We start from the raw sequence: 21,885 nt of genomic DNA, 5'->3' as shown, positions 1-21,885 counted from the left end.
CTTCTGTTCCTTCTCTCTTTGGCCCAGCAGGGCTCTGCTCTGGGCACTGTTTAAGGTTATCTCTGCCTTTCTACGGCTCCCAGATCAGCCTCATCTTTTTAAGTCCCCGGTTGTTAACCGTTTTCTTAAGGGCATTACGCATACGTTCCCACCTGTGCCCTTCATAATGCCTCAGTTGGACTTGAATCTTGTCTTGACTTTTCTGATGTGGGCTCCCTTTGAGCCCCTTCATAACTGTCCCTTACGTCTTATTACTCTCAAGATGGATTTCCTGGTAGCTATCACCTCTGCCAGGAGAGTGAGTGAGCTCCAGGCTCTTTCTTCCAAACCTACTTTCCTTTCTGTTCATCCGGACAAGGTGGTTCTGAGGACACGTCCTTCTTTCTTGCCAAAGGTTGTCACGCCCTTCCACATTGGGCAAACCATCAGTCTGCCCACCTTTTTTCCGCCTCCGCATCCTTCAAGGGAAGAGGAGCGGCTCCACCGTCTGGACCCAAAACGTGCGCTTGCATTCTATCTGCAGCGTACACAGCAGTTCCGGGTGGATGATCAGCTCTTTGTTGGCTACGTAGGCGCCAAAAGAGGTTGGGCGGTGCACAAACAGACCATCTCCCGGTGGGTCGTTCTGTGCATCAAAGCATGTTACTCCTTGGCCAAGAAGGAGCCTCCTGTGGGACTGCGTGCCCATTCGACCAGGGCAATGCAGCCACTACTGCCTTAGGATGTGGTGTCCCCTTGCAGGATATTTGTCAGGCAGCTACGTGGGCCTCGCTGCACACGTTTACCAAGCACTACTGCCTTGACAGTCCGGTCCGGAGAGACTGCTTCTTTGGCCGTTCTGTGCTCCGTAACTTTCTGGTGTGATCTTGTTCGCAGACCCACCACCGGGATTGTTATTGCTGGGGTATCTATTTTAAGGTAAGGAATCTGTCACTAACGTCTCTCTTTCAGATGCACAAGTTACTACTTGTGTAACGATATATCTGTAAGAGACATTAGTTAGTGATAGATTCCTTACCGCCCCACCCATCCTCCCTGTTCTGCGTACAGATTACTAGGGTTAAGGTCATCCCCTTTTAGGGCCTTAGTTTTATGCACCAAAGGTCAGTTTCTCGCATGACTCTGCGGTTTGGCGCAGAAAGTTGTGTAAAGAACTGACATCAGCGCGCATGGGTGGCTCCTAAGTAGCCTCCTTGACGTCATCCCGGCACGCAAGACCCCAGTGACGGGCGCGGAGCCGCACAGCGCCACCTACTTGTGCGCAGGGGTACCGCTACGCAGAAAACTTTCTGGATCCAGACTGACGCCTGGATAATATTATAAGGTAAGGAATCTATCACTAACTAATGTCTCTTACAGATATATCGTTACACAAGTAGTAACTTGTGCGATACAGAGCCTTCAGCGAAACATCACCCAATTCATTTGGGGCGGGTGTAGACCACGATTCTCCAACAAAGTTCTTATGCTCCTGCGAGATAGGGGAGGGCTAGCGTGCCCAAACCTACTGGAATACTACTGGGCATCTCATCTTCGCATCGTTTCAGAGTGGACAGCGGTTGAGAGTGAAAAGGTCTGGTTCCATATGGACAGGGCGGTCACCGGACGAACCATTTGGGACCTTTCTTGGCTCCATGGGGCTGCACGCTCCCGCAGTGCTTACATTGCTGTGCCCACCAAGACGGTGCTGGACATATGGGACAGAGTAGCCGTCTCCAAGGGACCCACGACCTTCCCCTCCCCCCACACACCCCTTGCAGGCAACCCATTATTCCCTCCGGCTCTTAACCCGCAAGTGTTCTCTATATGGCTGGAGGGAGGGTGCAGAACAATCCGAGATTTATATGCTTGGGACACGCTTAAAACCTTCACCCAATGCAAAGAAGAGTTTCAGCTCCTGGAAAAAAACTAGGCTCCAGTATGCGCAGCTGCGGCACTGGCTGTCCACGCCTGAGATGTAGAGTGCTGCCTCGCGCCCATTCACCCCCTTTGAGCGAATGGTACGTTCCTTTGACGATTCAAGGGGACTTATCTCTCGGACCTACCAGATTCTGCAGCACCCTCGCTGGAAGCCACTCACCCGTACCAACGCCAATGGCAGTTGACGTCCTCAGTTGAAATTACACCTGCTCAGTGGAATCGTTTGTGGCAAGACATACCGAACATCTACCGCAGCATAGCACAACGAGAAACTGCGTACAAAATCATGACGCAATGGTATTATACACTCTCCAGATTGCACAGGATGTTCCCCAACTCCTCCCCGCAGTGCTGGAGATGCTCGAGCGCTCCAGGGGACTTCATTCACATTTGGTGGGCATGCCCGCTCCTGACCCTGTTCTGGAAAGAGGTTCTTAGTCCTATTAAGGAGGTACTTGGTTTCCCTCTGCCTGAACAGCCACAGTTCTTCTAGGCCTTTAGCCTGACAACTTGAGGGCACTCACACGGAATGATTGGCATATTGCTCTCCATATGCTAGGAGCCGCTAAACAACTCATAGCACTAAATTGGAAAAGAGCAGAGGCCCCACCCATTGCTGCTTGGTTCGTGCGCCTATGGCATGTAATGAGTATGGAACTATTCACAGCGCGACTGCAATCCCGTGAAATTCGCTTCACCAAAATATGGCAACCTTTGGTTAAATATCTTTGTAAAATAGAGCATGCGCATCTCCTACCCCTGAAACTCCAGGCCCTATGCCTCTTTGAAGACGCTGTTGCCCCACCGGAACCCGACAGACTGATTGTATAACTATAACCGCTCTGCTCATTGCATCACATGACACAAGCAACGGCCATCGGCCTGCTTGATGCAGAGCGCTGGCAACCCTCTTGGTTCCCCACTCCGCCCTCCACCACTCTCCTCACCAACATCCCTCTCAACACTACTGCCTTAAACCTCACTGACTAGAACCACAAGTATTGCAAGGACCCTACCCCCTCATACTATATCTGCCATAGCACCCCTGTCTTAGAAACCTATACTCCCCTTGGCTCTCTTGCCCCCTCGCTGCTCTCTATCCGTCCACTCCATATTTCCCCCTCTTTGTAGGCACCTTGCCTACTCTCTACTCTTTTCTTCCCCCCTTTTTTTCTTTTCTTTTTTCTCTACTCTTGTTATAATGCCGTACAAGTTAAGCATGGGTCTTGAAATTCCCCCACAGTTACAACCTAATGATATGACATATGCAACACGCGGCCGGCCCATCAAGGGTTGTAGAAGGCATACTGTGTAACATTTACCTAAATATGCTTTTCTAAAACCACCTGTGCTTCCCCTAATTTACACGACCGGCCCTAAATAGGCTTGTAGGCCTTGTGCTGTGTATGCATGGATCCCTCCTTTGGTCTCTGTATGGAAAATAAAATAAAACAGATTAAAAAAAAAAAAAAAATGTGCACCTCAAAATGTTTCTTCATCTTGTGTAATAGCGGTACAACCTCGGCTCTAGTGTTTAGGGCATCAACCAAGAGGGCACGTGATTTGCCACAACCTTATGACAGCGGCGTGGAAATCCTCTTTCGCCCTTGGCTGCTGCCCGGATTGCTGTGAGCACAAACAAAAAACCAAAGGGGGAGTGAAGAGGGCTAAGGGTAGAATCGTCCTCCTCTAGATACTCCAATTCAACAAAAAGATTCTACCACTGCAATATATCCTTCCTTGTTTGGAAAATTATAATGATGGTGGTGGGAAAATGGTGTTGAGCCCAAGAGGTGTCATGGGAAACACACTATGTTTTTAAAATACCCCTCACACACTAAAAATTAATTCGGTGTCATGCTTCATCATAGGGGTCTTCCCGTCCCTCTACGGGGCGGGGCGTGCTGCGACTATGTGTTGTGCAGAGGTGGGAGTGGTAGGGTCAGGAAGGATAGTGGTGCAGAATTAAAAGTTACCTGGCTAGTAGAAAAAATACATTTTATTGCCTTCCCTAGCTGAAAACATTAAAAATGGGATATGGCATACTTTTATGAGTTACCTCCTACTGGGTCAACATGTTTCAAAAGCCAGCCCCTTGGCTTTCTCTTCAGGACCATGCGCGATCTCTACTCCACTCACACATTAATTATGTGTAATTTGTGTGCCTAACAATATTCAGTCATAGTTCAGGCTAAAACAAGAATGCAAAAAAACCATACCTAATCAGTATTTCTTATAACACTAATTTAAGGAAGTTATGGCCTCATGAGCTGTCACGGAAGTGGAGGGCGCCTGTAGTCAAACAATCATCAAGGCTACACACTCTCCCTGGTAATACCTTCTCGTGGCTCCATCGGATTGCTGTGAGCCCAGAAGTACCTGAGGATTCGCAGAGGAGGTAGACCGCTTCAGCATTTTGGACTGGCGAGATTGGGCTGTGAGTGCCCCTGTTGGGATTCTGGAGGTGTGCCTGCTCATCTGGGGGCGTTGCGACCCTTTGGTGGGTGCCCTCCCGCCATCGGGGGCCGGTGGTAGTCATCCCTTGGGTTCCTACCCCTGTGGCTTTGGTTGCCCACCCTGTGTGGCTGGGCGTGGCCTTCCATTGTGACTGAGTTGAGTCGCCTCCCTTCTGAAGACTTGCAGTACCCATTAAGCTGACTGAAGACATCTAATGCTACTCATATATCCACTTTAAGTTATGGGGCTGTGAAGTACGCAATATGACAACCAGTCTTTTCCTCTTGAGCTCAGCAGTACTAAAATGTATTTTGACCTTTTATTATATTCTCTGTACTAGTAGTAACCAGTGGAGTGATTATTGGACGTTTTCTAGATTTGGGGATAAAACTGGTAAATTTTAATTCCTTTATCTCATTTCAGTCAGAGGTAATAAGAGGTATATGTTGTATAACTGCACACATACAGTGATGGATTATGAGTGCAGTTGTTCATTTTTCTGGCAAGGAAACTCATTTAGGAATGAAAACAGTTTGTCAGGAAACCAAGCGTCTTTCTTTTTTCACACAACTTTCTACACAACAGAAGTGACTAGGTGGGGAGATTCCAGGGAGGTCTCTTGGCGGTATTGACAGATAACGGATGTTTATTGTTACCTAATTCGGTGGTATATTGCAAAAGACCAGTTTTGGTTCTTTTTAGGAATCTTCTAAAAAAAACTGAAATATTGTTTTTCACAGTCCATATAGAACTTGCAGCCAAAAGAAGAGGGCTCTATTTACTTACCAGATGAAAAAATTAATTCAAATATGGTGAACACCCATTCTATTGAAACGATAAGAGTTTAGGTCCTCGGTCCGAAGAATGTAGCTCTAGGCACAGGGTTCTTACATATTGAAGGCTATTTTACATTCAGAGTGTCTGAAGTGTTTAATTGATTTTTAAATGATTACCATAACCATGACCACACGTTATTTTGCCTTGCATTGTTAAAGTCACATGTGCTTTTAATTGTACCATTGCCATTGATTATAATTAATCTATACTGTTCATTTCAGGCAAAATATAAATGTTGCACTATTGATTTACCTTTAGTTAAACAACACCGTGTTAAGATCTGAGAATAAGTTACCTTTTTAACTGGTTCTAGGCACTTTGACATCGCTGACAAATTTAGCAACAAGTCTTGCTCGCAACATGGACAGGCTCTCTTTGGACGAGGAGCACTACAACAGGCAAGAAGAGTGGAGACGGCAGCTTCCTGATAACCTAGGTGAAGGCCTTCGGCAAGGACTGTCTAGATTAGGCCTCAGCCTCCTAGGTAAGCAGATTCTTATATCGTTCCATAAGCATCCCAAAAGCAGACAGTGGACCTGAATTTCACCATATTTTACAAAAGAGCCCTTTTGGGAACACTGTGTTACATGGGAATCTAGCTTGCATACATATCTTTGTCACAGAAGAAGCCACCTGGTGTATCTGTACTGCAAGCAAAATAGCCTGAAACATCTGTATTCTAAGGTAAATATCCTGGGATATCCATGTTATAGGGAAATCTTGGTGAGCCATCTGTGTTTACATTTACCATACTTGTGGGAAATGTGTGCTTCAAGGGACCCTCCTGGGATGTTTGTGTTTTAGGGAACCTCTAATGAGGCATGGGTTTACAGAGGAAAATACCTGTCTTTTTTGTGAATTTCTTTAATTTTTCTTTTTTTTTTTTTTTAAAACATGTTTTTTATTGCAACATTTTCAGCAACATAACCATCGGGGCAACCGGCACCCCCTACAATCTCCGATCATATTCTTCGGTTTAGCAATGCACACGGCCATTCAGCCCACATCCCGGGGGCTGGGCGGCATATATAGACAGTTAAGCAATTGTAACACAACTATCGCCTCACAGCGGTGCCTGGATCATGCCCCATGGGAGCCTCTGCTTTTCTGTCCCAACAGCTACATTCCTCATCCAACTCAAAATAGCATTACCCTCCCACCTCAGGGAACTCCCCCCCCTCCCATCCCACCCCCCAACTGCTGCTGTTGTGGGCCCCTCCAGTGGTCCCTAACTCTAAGTCGTGCCATCCATCAGGGGGTACATCTATTGTCCTCAGCCTCAAGGACCTCCGTTCTCCTCACGCTCCCCTTCCGCCCGCTCGAGCCGGCAATCCTGCAGGGCCTGCTCGATCTGCTCCCATGCACTTACCCACTCTAACCCCTTTTCATTGTCCGCCTTAATCGCTTGGCGCCGTCTGACTTCACTCTCGCATCTAGACCATTTTAATAACTCGGAGATCCACCGCCCGATTGATGGGCCCTCCCGGGACTTCCAGTGCCACGTAATCTCTCTCTGAGCCAGCATAAGCCCCAAGTCAATAAATTTACTCGTCACTTTTGTCTTTGCTGTGTGAGGGAACCAGAGCAGCAGGCACGCCCCCATATCAAACTCGACCTCCCTGTCCGTCGCAGTATTCAAGATCTCTCCCACCTCAGTCCAGTACGACCCGAGCTTCGGGCACCCCCACAGCATATGCTCTAGTTCAGCTCCCAGTGTGAGGCAGCGCGGGCAAGCGGCCTCCTGTACCTTAAAGTGCCGGCTAATCTTTCCCGGGGTCAAATACGCCCTGTGAATGATGAAGAAGTGCACCTGCTGAAAGCGGGCATTCCCGCTACCCTTCCATGTCCTCCGCAAGATGTGGCTCCAGATCGTGTCCGGAATGGGTTTGCCTATGCTTTCCTCCCACCGCTCCTTCAATGCCGCAAGCGGCTCCAACCCCTCCTGCAGCAGTCTAGCCTGTAGGCATGTCACCGCCTTAATCGTGCCCGCCGCCATTGCCACGTACTGGCAGGTTAGTGCCACAGAGGGCTCCTCCAGCCCCTTTCTCCAGTGTTTTTGTATCGCCGCGCTCACCGCCGCGTGCAGGAGATAACTCCCATCCGGGAGGCCAAACTGCTCCTGCAGGGCCCCGAAGGGGGCTAGCACCCCATCTATATAGAGGTCCCCCACCATCTGCAACCCCAGCTCCTCCCACTCCGCTAGCGGGGACCAGTCGCCTCCATGCGGCAGCGCCGTCAGCATCCCCAGCGGGATCTCCGGTGCATAAGGTCTTACCGTCTTCGCTCTCCGCATGCCCCTCTGCCAGCATAGCCGGAGAGTCCGCTCCTCGATGGACAAATCTCTCAGGTCTAATTTCTGTTGCATGACTATGTAAGACAGGACATGTCTCTGGATGCCCGTCCCTCGTCCCAGCTCCGGGCCCCGGAATACCCTGGCCACATTCTGTGTCAGTACTTGTAGCTGCGCCGCCAGGTAGTATAATTCAAAATCGGGGACCGCCAGTCCCCCTTCTAGTTTAGGCCGCATCAGAACCGTCAGGGCTACCCGTCGCCGTCCCGTCCCCCATAGGAAGCTGATGATCTGCGACTTCAATTCTTTAAAGATCCGCTGCGGGATCCATATCGGCAGTGTGCGGAAGTAATAGAGCAGTCGGGGCAGAGCCACCATCTTTAGCAACGCGACCCGGCCCAGCACCGAGAGCGGGAGGGCAGCCCAGAAGGCCATGCACCCCCTCAATGCCCTTATGCAGCGCCCTACATTACCGTCCAAGAGATTTTCGACATCGTGGTATATCCGGACTCCCAGGTAAGTAAAGCATTTAGCTTCCCATACCACATCCCGAGTGGGAGGGCAATACGGGACATCTGCCCGCAGCGGGAAAACGCAGGTTTTGGTCCAGTTGACCCTGAGGCCCGAGAGCTCGCCAAAGCGCGAGAGCATCTCCACAGCCCCCTCCAAGGCATCACCGGAGTCCTCCAGGTACAGCAGGAGGTCATCCGCGTACAGGGATATATGATGTTCCTCCTCCCCACAACGAACCCCGCCGTACGCCGCATTTGTGAATTTCTTTAAGATTTGAAAATGATGTTCACAGCATTTCTCAATGTAAAACTCTTTACATCATACTTGCTCCACCGACACATGGCCAGTTTAAGGCAATTTGAGTAAAACTATGTCAGTGCATCACTTTGTGTTATAGATCAGTGGTGGGATTATCAGGGTGTGTGGAGTTTATCGCTCTTAGTCTCGGCTGCTGTCTCTGTCGGTAAGTAACATGATTCTCTGAACTATGTTTGCCCCATAAATCCAGTTATTTACACTTAAAACCATACTCTGCTTTTTTAGTCGAGGGTGATCTAAGCTGCCCCTCTTCCATTGCGACTGCTTCGATGAACCCGAAGGCCATTTAAGACCACGAGGTGAAACTCTGTCGCTGCGCACTGCAAAAAAACTTGTAGGGCATGGTCTCGGTCAAAGCTGAGGATATAGACACGTTCTCTTTCGAGGCTGTTCTTGAGATAGGTCTTTGTCTCGCTCCAAGTCATCAGGTAAGTCAAAGGAGTAATATGAGAAGTAAAAGCGTGACTCCCCTCCAAGAGAAGTCAGGCAAAGTCACTGTACCTTACGATCTCGGTCTCAGTCTCCTGCCATAGAACCAGTCCTTCAGCTTATCAAAATGCAGCTCGAATTCCAGGACCATCAGCAACGCAGTAACAGATCACGACCTTCAAAGAGGTCATGTTGCATATCTTTGTTACCGTTCTGGCTCCCTCTGGCACACCTCTAGGCCCTAATGATCCAAGGAGGCCTCCAGTATGACTACCACTAGTGGATCCACCCATGATATGGACTTTGCCTCTTGACCCCGTTCCGATGTCCACTCCAACTACGGAACCAACACCTACTTCAACTTCTCGCCCAGGCCGTTGCTGGTTCCCTGTGCATTGACGCTGGCACCACCAAATGAAGTCACTATTGTCTTATCGGACTCAGAAGCAAGCTTACTTCAGCCGAAGTCACACCCTCTGCCCGTTCTCATCCCCAGATGTATTCAGACTTAGAAGGTATGTATGCTTCCTCTGCTTCTTGGACCTGGAACCGCATAATAATGACTACGGTGATGATGAGTCTCCGTTGTATGACAAGGATAAATTATTATTGGATCTCAAAGATGCCATTGGTCTGGTCTCAACTTTCCACCTGGACCTTCCACAGAAGAATTGGCATATTTTGCCTTGGTTATGAGGAAATTGGCATCTTTTGCCTTTTTATCAAGAGCACAGGAACAATCCTCAACCTCCAAAAGCCCTTGATGGAGGTAAAAACAAACGTCCTTACAGAACTTCTGCAGCCAGGTCAGACTTCTTCGGAGTTGCTCCAGCATTTTCTTCAGAGCTGCTCCTCCGGCCTTTTAACAAAGCCCTCATGGACACCATGATGGGAACTTGGGCAAATTGCGAAGCAATGCAGACCAGCTCCGGAGGAATCATCTTACCTCCTCCAGCATCCCACACCAGGGAGTCCTGTACTACAAGCATCTACAAGTAGGTTGAATCCCACTTGATTTCCAACCACACCTCCAGAGAGAGGATCTAAATGTATGTGGGATATTGGCAAAAGGATGTCATCCTCTACCAACCTTGTCCTCATAGCTATTAACTCGAGTTGCCTCCTGGGACATAACTTGCATGCATTGTGGGTCATGGTGGGGGGATCTTGGCCACAGTCCCTGATGACCTGCAGGCCAATTTGGCACAGATAATACAAGATGGCCAAGACACTGTGAATTATGTGATCAGATTTGGACACTACCGACTATTTGGGTAGGGCAGTTTACCGGCATGGTGCTTTGGCACCCCACATGAATAAGATGCACATGTTTTTCAAGTGGTGTCCAAGTGTCACTAATCTTTGGAGACAAAGCAAGACTCTTCCCTGGAGCTCTTTAAAGAAAGCAAAACTACAGTGTGCTTTCAGCACCCATGCAGCTGTTTCCCCAACAATAGCACCCTTTTTGAGGCTTCAGAAGGGGCATTCACTAGAGAGAGCTCCAAACCCTGCCTCCACACCATCCAACCTCATTTTCGAGGTAGAGGTCGGACAGTGTATATGTGCCTAGGGATGCTGTCAATCATTGACAATGCAGTACTGAGTAGTGTATACGTGGTGTATGCATGTGCTGTAAATGCAGGTGGTGCAGTACCTGAAGGATGTAGTGCTGTGCATTGCATGCAGTATAAGTCTATATGCTGGTTGTATGTGTACCTTTGTGTGGTACAATACATGAAGTGAGCAGTGCTGGCAGGATAAGTCTATGTGCTGCATGTATGGGTACCTGTGAGTGGTACAGTGTGTGCATGTTGAATGCAAGTGGGGGCGTGGCCGAGCCAGCCATGATGGCGGATGTGCTGGGCTGAGGCTTCGTGAATTGGCTCGACTCTCGTCCGTAATCCACGTTGGATCGACCACCATACAGAAACATCAGAACAAATACCACTGCAGCTACTGTCGCATTACGTACTCAATCCCGGAAACTCGAACCTGGGAGTTCTACAGCCTGCCGCGCACATCGCTTCGTACCAACATGGTGGCAGCGGAGGCAAGGAGGCGGGCCTGATAACTGTAAAATGGCAAAACTAAACTCTCCGCATATGCTCCGATCCACACCTGAGGAGCTATCAAGTGAAGCCGGAAGGACTCCCTAGAGCGGCAAACCTCGCAACCAGATAAGCCTGAACAGTGGGACGATAAAATTAAGCGGCCCTGTTGCACGGCGTAGCAGCGGCAAGACGCCTTGCAGAAGCCTGATGTGGCTACTGTGATGAATGCTGACCCGTGGGTCCAGTGCGAGTGGGCACAGTGGAGCAACCAGGTGAGCGGTGAAGGGAGCGGGCCCTCGCCAGTTAGAGGAAGTGTCTAGAAGCGGTAATAGTATAGGGAGCACACAACCTGGCCCCTCCCCCACCGGCTCCTCAGGGCTGGATGCTCTTGTGCGGCCTAGGGCTTTTTTCCTAGTCCCGGCCCCTGGAGAAACCACCAGTATGGTTGCGGGCACCTAGATGCAACCCCCCAAACGCGGGGCAACAACTCCCCATTACAAGTACCCCTAGACTTAGGTGGCTACATGCAGCCGGATGATCATGTGGCAAAGAACACGGGCTCATGAGCGGCAACCATAGCATGGCCCTCTGTTGCCTAGCCCCCACCATAACACACGTGGTGCTACCCAGAACTGGTTACAATGGCTACAGAATTAGAGCCCCCACTGCACCGTGCGCGGGCACCAAAACCATGGTGCTGCCAAGCGCAACAACACTGTCCCTCTACTCCGCCACCGCCAAAACTCTTTCTCTTCTCATGTCTACAAAGCTCACTTGTCCCCCTTCTACACAGAGCCTTGCTGAGACACAATGGGCTAGACGATTCCTGATACCCCTTTGGCTGTTATAAAACCAGTATGGACAGGGTCGCAGATGGTGAGAAAACGCTAGCCTCCCCACATCCACAAGCGTAGATGCAACAAGAAATGTTACGCACATTGCAGAACCGAATAACGGTGTTAGAAGAACTCACAGATGACCTTGAAGGATGCTCGAGAAGAAGTAACATTTGCGTTCTTGGTATGCCCGAAGGCGTTGAGGGAGCTGACCCCATCAACTACATGGAAATATGGATCCACACATTCACGCCAATGGCAGACTTAACCTCTTTCTTCTCAATAGAGAGCACATAGGGTGCCGGCACTCTGCCCATCCCTGGGATTCCCACCTCGTCCACTATTGGTTAAGTTTTTCATTACCGGGACAAAGATGTTGTGCACCGGGCCGCCAGGCAACATGGATCCATTCAGATTGAAGGTAAACATGTCATGCTGTTTCCATACTACTACTTAGCAGTACAACGCCAACGTTCCTTGTTTATGGAGGTCAAATGCCGACTTTGTCAAGCGGGAATTCAATACTCACTATTATTCCCGGCGTGTCTCAAGATTATGCAAGATGTAACTAGAACGTTTTTCACAGACACAGCGGAAACATATGATTGGATAGAGCAAAATCATCAAAATCAGCCAAAACCTAACCTCAAAACGCAATGAACGTTTAAAGGCACCCAAGGGCTAACACCATCGGACCAAGAAACCTACCCAGGGTACTAAACCCACGCCACGCATACCAACCATAAGCTCCCCAGACCTGGAACAGATAATTGCTGAATGCAGGAGGGCTCTACATGCTGCAGCAGAACTAGGGCCAGCATCAACCGCCACAGAGGAAGAAAGACGTCCATAAATCTTTACCTCAGAAGAAGAAGAAATATGTCGCGTGCGCACTCTGCAACTCTTCCATTGGTGACTCCATAAACAGCGGGCACGGTCATATGAACAATAGTCCACTGCTGAACAAGTCCTTGGTGCATATTTTACAAATGTCACATTCAGGATTATCCATGTGAGATACACATGCAACATAAGGTAACCACATACCAGGTCCTTCCACTTATGTAGATCCTACAAAAGCCTTATGTGAGTCTAGCAAGCGCAGGAGACATCCCTGACCCCAACATGAACTAGAGTATGAGTGGTATACTAAGTTTGGACATGCCGCCTTTTGCACATCTAACGACAGGGGAACTGGACAAATTACGTAAACGCTGGCTGGGCACATTCTGTGCAACCACATACTTCGCGTAACCACGTGGAGCGCTTATCTGGCTATGACTGAGGGTCCCATTTCAGGAGCTACACAGAACTATAGACGCGGAAGGGCGCTATGCCCTCCTGGAGGGCATACTAGACGGTCAAATGGTACTAATTGGTAGCATTTATGCTCCCAATACCGATCAGGGGAAATTCTGGGACTCCCTATCACATGCGCTAGCACAACTCACTACTCCACCCTGGATATTAGAGGGAGACTATAACTGCGCACTAGACCTCTCCCTAGACAGATCGCATCCACCACACCCGGCCTCCCAGGCCATCGAGCAAACACTGTGATACAGCTCATGGGTCAATCACTGGTCCCTAACAGATGCATGGTGTAGCAAATACCCCGAGACCAAGTTATACTCCTTCTATTCCATCCCACATGATCTGAGAACACGTCTGGATCGGTTCTTATGCACACCACATATAATTCCCATGATACAGGACTTTAATTATCTTGGGCGAGTCATTTCCGATCATGATGTACATGGGCTCACCCTAGTTTGACAGCAACCACAGCCCCAGGTTCCCACCTGGCGTCTTCATCGCGAATGCCTAGAGGACCTAGTATTCAGACATGATCAAAGAACATACATCCAAAATTATTTCCCTGAAAATGCCAAAACGGTATCTATAAGAGCAATCGAATGGGACACATTAAAAACCGTAATCAGAGGAACTTGCATCCAACAAATCTCAGGAGTCCATAAGACTCTGGAACGGCATATACGAGAGGAGGAGCGAAAGCTAGCAGCGCTGACGCAAGCAGCGGATGCGAATGTGGCCTCACCAGCACAGGTGGCAGACGCCAAAACCATTTATGCGGAGGTGCTTGCAGACCTCAGATGTTATAACTTCAGAGTGCACGCAGCTTGGGCGCATAGAGAGGTGGCTTTTCCAGCAGGACGCCATCTTGCGTCCCATCACAGACGTGTTCACGATCTCGGGCACGGTAGTCCGCTTTCAATCAGACATTATGCAAAGGTGTATGCAACACACAACCAACTGGACCTAGAGAAGTTAGACAGATTCCTCGCTGCTCACCGGATACCACGCATAGCAGCTACAGACAAGGTCACCCTTGACGCACCCATTTCATCTGTGGCCATAATACAAGCAATACAATCCCTAGTTGAAAACAAAGTCCCTGGCCTTGACGGCCTCACTCTAGAGTACTGTCACACCTTCTCCAAACAGCTGGTGCCACGGCTGATAGAAATGTTTGAGGCGGCGCTATATGAGGGGATGCTCCTGAAAACTCTCCGGGAATCACTGATCGTCGCCTTTCTAAAGCCAGATCAGGACCCCCGCTGCCTGGGCTCCTATTGGCCTATAACCCTACTAACGGCAGTCAATAAAATGCTCAGTAAAATATTGGCAGAAAGCTATGCAACTGTCCTCCCAGTCCTAATACATCCAGATCAATGCGGCTTTGTACCCGGAAGATGCACCTCACATAATATTCAGCGGTTATTCCACGTACAGGACCAGAGCCAGTGCGATACCCCAGTGCCGCATGTTTGATCCTAGACTTGGAGAAGGCCTTCGATACTCTATCTTGGCCCTACTTATTTGCCATGCTCCACTGAATGGGGATGGGCCCAAGGTTGCGAACATGTACTAAACTAATATATACAAAACCCACATCTAGAATTAGACTGGGTTGCCTTATCTCCACTTCCTTTGTGGTATCGAGGGGCACACAGCAGGACGGCTCGCTCTCTCCCTTGCTTTCTGCCATGGCGATGGAGTCATTAACGATCCGTCTGTGAGAGGAGGGCAAGCAAAGTGGGTATCCCCCTAGCGGGGGTTACACACAGCATTTCATTGTATGCAAATGATCTGTTACTTTATGTACGTGACATCAGACTGGACCTCTCCCCATCCTTGCAACATTGGTGTACTTTGAGGCAGGAGCCGGCCTAAAAGTCAACTGAGCGAAATCCACTATATATCCATTGCCGGCCAATCTCTGCCCACAAATGATACATATTGACAGGCCCCATGATACTTGGGAGTATGATTATATCACACTCCACAACACATATACAAAGGCAATCATCCCAAAGCTCTGGCAGGCGTATGATCCTCTGTCGGGTTCTGGAAGTCTCTCCCCTTAACCACCCTCGGTAATATCGCTATAGCTAAAAGGGTTTTAGTCCCACTACTCCTCTACCACATCGCAAATCTACCTGTAGTCCCCACCTGCTCCTTCTTTCAAGAATTGGACACACTCCTAGGCCCCCTTATTTGGGGCAACAGGCGCAGACGGGTTGCCATGGCCAAAATGCAACTCCCATAGATTGGGGCGGACTGAGTGCCCCATCATTCGAGACATACTTCCTAGCCACCCAACTTCAATGGCTGTCACGCTGGATGGCAGGTCGCTTGTTAGGAGAGTACGGATGCAGGCCCAATACCCATCCCAGCGATTCGACGCATACTACTGCCAGGTCCCAAGCCAACAGTAATTCATTAATTGCAGGTAATAGTGGCACGCACCTGCATGAAACGCATCCACCAACTTCGAGAGAAACCCCACTGTACTCCCCATTGTTGCCACTGGCAGGACTGCCATGAGGTCGCAAGTACTACATAGCACAAGCTCTTCGAGCCTGGACAGACCATTCACTCACGGGGAAAGGATCTCTATTCACAGATGGACTCCTCCTCCCATTTGAGGAACTAGTAGCCGACACAGAAAGGCCAATTCTTCCTGTATGGTCAACTGGTGGTGGATTGTCGCCGAGCCTGGCACATGACAAACAGGGAACCTGCAACACACCCGGTCCTACACGCAATACTACAAATGGGCCCTGGATGCCACATAATAACATGGATATATAGAGCCATCCTTGACCTCACAGCAATATCACTCACCCCCCTCCGTAACAAATGGGAGGAGGATCTCCAGAGGCCATTGCATGAAAAAGAATGGGAGCAAGCACTAGAGTACCCCCAAAAAGTGTCACACATTTCCCGTTTTAAGAATATACAATTCTTTATTTTACACCGTGCACACCTCACACCCGAACACCTCCAGCGATATTTCCCCAACACATTATTTGCATGCCCAGGGTGCTCCGCCCTCAACGCATCATTCCTCCTCATGTTCTGGAGGCTGCCCAGGACTACAACTCTATTGGAAGGCAGTACACACTACACTCTGTGAAGTAATGGAGCTCATAGGCATCGCCACCTGGGACAGCTGTGCGCTAGGCATATTCAAGTGCTGCAAACAATGCAAAGTTGAGAAACAATTTGCATCCCTTGCCTTGCTACTGGCTAAACGTGCGATTGCTATGCACTGGCGAACCCCAACAGGGCCACTAATAGCACCTGGATAGGTGCAGTCACCAAATGGGAAGCGTCAGAAGAGGAGGACGCCTTTCGACAAGAAGAAGTTCAAAGCATTCACAAACACCGTATCTCCCTACTTTTTTTTTTTTAACACAATTTTATTACAATCAAATGATATACAAATGTCATTGACACTGTATCTCCCTACAATGGGCGGCGCTCCTACACACCATTAAATATACCTCAGAGAGGAGGAGCCTAGCGCGCATCCAAGATGGTCGCGTGAGCACAGGGCTCCCCGGACCCTTTCTGCTCCTCGGAATAAATCCTGAGACTATCCTGAGTTGGTGTATGGAATCTGAGAGAAGAAGACCAGCTGACTATATATCTCTTTCCAAAATTCTAATCGGACCTGGGAATCCTGAGTTATCGTCGCCGGAACTTTTGGGACCCACCCGACGGAGGAGGCCGGGGTGGAGGTGACCCGTGGGGCCGGGCTGCAATTGAACAACAGCGGCCTCAGCGCGGTGCCAGTCACCGATTCAGCACTTTCGGTTTCGATTTTGGCCTTCAGGAGATCAGCTGGCGTGCGTGCTCAAGGTGGCGGGGTGCCTCTTGGGCCTCTGCCCGAGGTTTGCTTCCATCTGCTACGGACGGGTCTGACGCCTCCGACCCCTACACCGACAGTTTGTGATCCTTTCTCTGGCACCCGTGCACCCCTTGATCGGAGGTCCCATTGAGTGACGGCGCTCACATGGCGGGCAAAGGGGGACCGGAGGGGCGCAAGACCAAGGCTTCACTACGCGGGGGAGCGGTCCAGAGCAACAACATGGACCGCTATACCCAGGGCAGGGGGTCCCCTGGCGCTGCTGGCCTCTCCCCGGATGCTGCGGGGGGAGGCACGACCGTCGCTGCGGAACCTTCCCTACAGGACATTATGGGCGCCATCGAGGGCATCAGGGAAACTATCGCGACGCAATATGAGGCCCTGGCCCGTAAGATCGACACTGTCGCGATCGACGTCGCCCTGATTCGGGCCGACCTCTCTAAAACCAACGAGAAGGTCCAGGCCCTTGATACACGGACCTCCACCTTGGGTGCGGAGGTGTCGGATCTGCGGGCCGCGCTTGGGGACATTAGAGTGGTCAACGACCACATGGCCCGGCGGCTTGAGGACTTCGAGGGACGGGCCCGACGCAACAATATCCGTATCATTGGGGTACCGGAGTCCTCCGACAGCCGCCCGGTGGACCTCGTGGTCGAGGAACTTATCCTGCAGCAGCTGTCCCCGGTTGGCCTAAGTAAATTCTTCGCTGTGGAGCGGGCCCATCGGGTTCCTGGCGGCCGGCCGCGGCCGGGGGCCCCCCCGAGGCCTATCGTGGCTAAACTGTTCCACTACAGGGACCGCGATGCTATTCTGCAGGCTTCACGGACCCGTGGCCCGGTCCGCTACGAGAACTCGATCGTCAACTTTTACCCGGACTTCACGCAACTGGTCCAGAAACAGCGGATGGGATTCCAGGGGGTGAAGCGCCGTCTCCGCGAGCTAGGCCTGAAGTATTCGATGCTCTACCCGGCGAAACTTCGAGTGGAGCATGGAGAGCGGACAGTCTTTTTTGACACTCCTGTGGCCGCAAGTGACTGGCTGGACTCGCTGCCGGACGGGGGTGGCCGGCCCGGGCCCTCTGGGGGCACCGCAGGTGACGGGTCCCCTTAGACTGACCTTTGGTCCTTGCTTTTGCGTTTTTGCACTGTACAGTTGGGTCTTACTTCTTTTGCATACTGTGTTTTACCAGGACCCGTGAGGGGTGCGGGCGGGTTCGGGTCCCTTTCCTCCTCCGGGGTCTTTTTGTAGAATGGGGTTAGCGGGGCGACAGGCACACTGCAAGTTGGGGGGGGTCTTAGGCCCGCAGGGGTGCAGGGTGGGGGGCGGTGGACTTGGGGTGGGGTTGGGGGGGAAGAGGGGTTGTTTAGTTGTGTGTTTTTTGTTTACAGGGCGAGGAATTGATTTTTATCCATATTTGGGAGCGGTGCTGCGGGCTGGGGGCTTCTTGCTCTATTGGAGGGGATGGGGGGAGACGGGTTGAGGCTTATGTCGTGGAACGTCAATGGGTTGGGGGACCGTATTAAGCGGGGTGTTGTACTGCAATATTTGCGCCGTTTGACTCCTGATGTGGTGTTTCTCCAGGAGACGCATTTGGTCGGCAATGTCTGCCATGCGATGCACAGAGGGGGATACCGCCTCGTAGCCCATTCTGGTTTCACAACTGGCTCCAGGGGGGTGGGCATTCTCCTGCGAACCTCCCTTCCGGTGGAGATCACGAGGATAGTCTCGGATGACAGAGGGCGCTATGTGTGTCTGATTGGGAGGTGGGAGGGGCAGCCCCTTACCCTGGTTTCAGTCTACGTCCCCCCGGGCCTCCAGAACTCCACCTTTGCTGATTTGGGTCGAATGCTGCTTGACCTCCCGGACGGCCTCCTGCTCATGGGCGGGGACTTTAATTCTGTGGTTTCGGGTGAACTGGATCGTCACCCACCGAGGACCCTCCCCGCTGCCCAGTCATGGCTGGGTGGGATGTTGGAGACCTTCGGCTTGGTGGATAGTTGGAGACTACTGCATCCGACCCAGTGCCAGTTCACTTTTCATTCGGGGGCGCATGGGAGTCTCTCCAGGTTAGACTACTTCCTTATGCCAGCGGCGCAGACTGGTCGGATTCGAGAGGTCAGACACCTGGCGCGTGGTATCTCCGACCATTCTCCGCTGTGGCTTCTCTTTGACACCGGGCCGCGGTCCGCAGGGCGGATAGCTCCCATTAACCCCTGGTACCTGCGGGACCCTGTGACTCGTGACAGCCTGGTTAAGGCCATGGACCAATACTTCAGTGAAAACGAGGGGTCGGTGTCGTCTGCGTTGTCCCTTTGGGAAGCCTTTAAAACTGTTATACGCGGACACGCCCTCGCCCAGATAGTGGTGGCCAAGAAGGTTAGGAGCGAGGCGGTGGTGAAGCTGGAGACTGACGTCTCGGGGCTGGAGTCGGCCTTGGAGGCGAATATTACTCCGGACGGGCTACATGCCCTTAGCCTGAAACAGTTCGAATATAGGTCCCTGGTCACTGACGCGGCCAAAACTATGTATAGGGAGCAGCAGGGCCGATTGTATGACGCGGGGGACAAGGCGGGAAAGTTGATTGCGTGGCTGGACAAAAAGGAGAGAGTGAATCGCGTGGTCCCCGAGTTGCGTGCTGCGGATGGTGGGTGTGTGACTGAACCGGATGAGATTGTGGAATGCTTCGCTGACCACCTCCGGGCGGTGTACTCCCCGGTGACTGACAGGGACGAAGATGACTCTCGCCTCCTATTGAGAGATATTGCTCTGCCCGGCCTGTCCGTTGAGGACCGGGAGCGGCTGGACGCCCCCTTATCGTCGGATGAAATAGCGACCGCGATTCGTTCCCTTCGCTCGGGCAAGGCTATGGGTCCTAACGGTCTGCCCATTGAACTATACAAATTGCGTCCTGATAAGCTTGCGCCCTTCCTCGGCCGCATGTTCCGCGACTCTCTTGCGGCGGGTTCCCTTCCGGCCGACCAGCGCTTGGCCACTATAGTCGTTCTCCCCAAGGAGGGCAAGCCGCGTGACCGCTGTACCTCTTACCGGCCTATTTCACTGCTCAATGCAGAGCCTAAAATCCTGGCGAAAGTCCTGGCCAATCGATTGTTGAGTGTCGTGTGCGACCTTATTCATCCGGACCAATGCGGCTTCATCCCGCACCGCAACACCGCTCTTAACTTGCGGCGTCTGCACGGGGTCCTCGCCAGGGCGGAGCTCCTCACCGAGCCGGCCGTGCTGGTCTCTTTGGATGCCACGATGGCATTTGACACTATTGAGTGGCCATTCCTCTGGGCCGTCTTGGATAAATTCGGCTTTGGGGAGGGATTTATTGGCTGGGTGAGGCTCCTTTACACGGGACCCATGGCTCAAGTGGTGGTGAATGGGCGGGTCTCTCGGCCCTTTGCCCTCGGCAGGGGCACGAGGCAGGGGTGCCCGTTGTCCCCGTTGCTTTTTGCTCTCGCCCTGGAGCCACTCGCTGCCTGGCTCCGTTGGGAGCCCTCGCTTAGAGGGATCCGGTGGGGCCCGGGCTTTGAAGATCGGGTCTCGCTGTATGCGGACGACATTCTCCTGTACCTCACCTCACCGCGGCAGTCACTCAACGTCCTCTTTGACGTTCTGACCTCCTTTGGGAACAATTCGGGTCTCACGATCAATTGGTCTAAATCCTGCGTTTATCCCATCGCTGGTGGTCCTCCTCTCCTGCCGCCTCGGCTCCCGATTCAAATATCTCTGAGCGGCTTTAAGTACCTGGGGATATACGTTTCGCTGGACCCGGTGGCTCGCTACGAGCAGAATCTTCTGCGTCCACTTCGGCGGCTGCGGGAGGACACGGCCCGGTGGTGCAGGCTACCCCTGTCCCCGCTGGGTCGGGCCGCGCTGTTTAAAATGATGTCCCTTCCCAGGTTCCTCTATGCACTCCAGAACTCCTTTGACGTTATCCCAGTGGCCTACTTTCGGGAGGTGGAGAGCCTGCAGAGGAGACTGGTGTGGAACGGCCGGGCGCGTATTGCTCTTGCCAAGCTCACTCTCCCCTGGTATGACGGGGGCATCGCGCTTCCTGACATTCGCAGGTACTATTGGGCCTCGCAGCTATCTGCCATTAACCACGCCACGTATGCGCCCGGCTTGAATCCGGCGTATGAGATGGACAAGTTCCTGCTTCCCGGCGGGAACTACAACAGGGCACTTTATTCCCGCCTGGCTGACCGGACCCTTACGGGTCCTACTAAGATTGCTGTGCGGACCTGGAGGGCTGCCACTGCGGCCACGGGCTGGAGTGAGCGAATGACATGTGCTACTCCCTTGTTTGCCTCCGACCGCCTGGGCAGCTTGTGGACCACCAAGGGGTTTGACCAGTGGGACACGATTGGTATCAGCAAAGTGGGAGACCTGTGGCACAAGGGCGCGGTCAAGACTTTCGCGGTGCTCCAGGCCGAATACGAGCTGACCGACAGGGAGTTCTTCCGCTACGCCCAGGTTCGACACGCCCTGCTCTCGGTCTTCGGGGAGGGGACCACGGTCCCTGTTTCCTCGCCCCTCGAGGACCGCGTACTTGACGGACATGTCCCTGATAGTACTATTTCTTTAATTTATAAAAAATTGATTAATCACCGGGCGGATCTCCTGGTGCGCCTTCGGGAGGCTTGGACTGGGGATGGGGTCGAATTGGATGACGAAGACTGGCAGTCTGCACTGTCGTCCCCCAAGGAGGTTGCCATTCCGGCTCGTCTCCGGTTGGTACAGCTCAAGATTCTCCATCGGGTGTATGTTACGGGTCCGCGCTTGGTCGCGATGGGATTTTCCGACGACGGGCTCTGTAAACGAGGCTGCGGGCTCAGCGCCACCTTTCTTCATATCCTTTGGGAGTGTCGCGAGGTGGCGGACTATTGGCGCCGGGTCCACACGGTTATGGGACAGGTCACCGGGGTTGTACTGCTGCCGGAGGTGCGTCGCTGTGTCCTGAATGTGTGGGAGCCCAATGACTACAACGCGGCTCAGACTCGGTGGGCGGCCCTAGGGAACATGATTGCCAAGAGGGATATAGCGCAACTTTGG

The 21,885-nt window shown here is 51.8% G+C and overlaps 1 protein-coding gene across 1 annotated transcript in view; it reads left to right on the top strand.

Moving 5' to 3' along the window:
* The window catches only part of VPS13B (vacuolar protein sorting 13 homolog B), a 2,934,705-nt gene that overhangs the window by 2,852,417 nt on the left and 60,403 nt on the right, over window positions 1-21,885 (top strand). Inside the window, exon 58 of the mRNA XM_085605186.1 lies at window positions 5,528-5,698. Within this exon, the coding sequence (XP_085461312.1) occupies window positions 5,528-5,698 (171 nt within the window). The remainder of the gene's footprint in view (window positions 1-5,527; window positions 5,699-21,885) is intronic.

The sequence above is a fragment of the Triturus cristatus genome, chromosome 5_1, assembly GCF_964204655.1.
Source record: "Triturus cristatus chromosome 5_1, aTriCri1.1, whole genome shotgun sequence".
Lineage (NCBI taxonomy): Eukaryota > Metazoa > Chordata > Amphibia > Caudata > Salamandridae > Triturus > Triturus cristatus.
The sequence above is the reverse complement of the archived record's forward strand: the minus strand, read 5'-3'. Positions and strand labels throughout refer to the sequence as shown.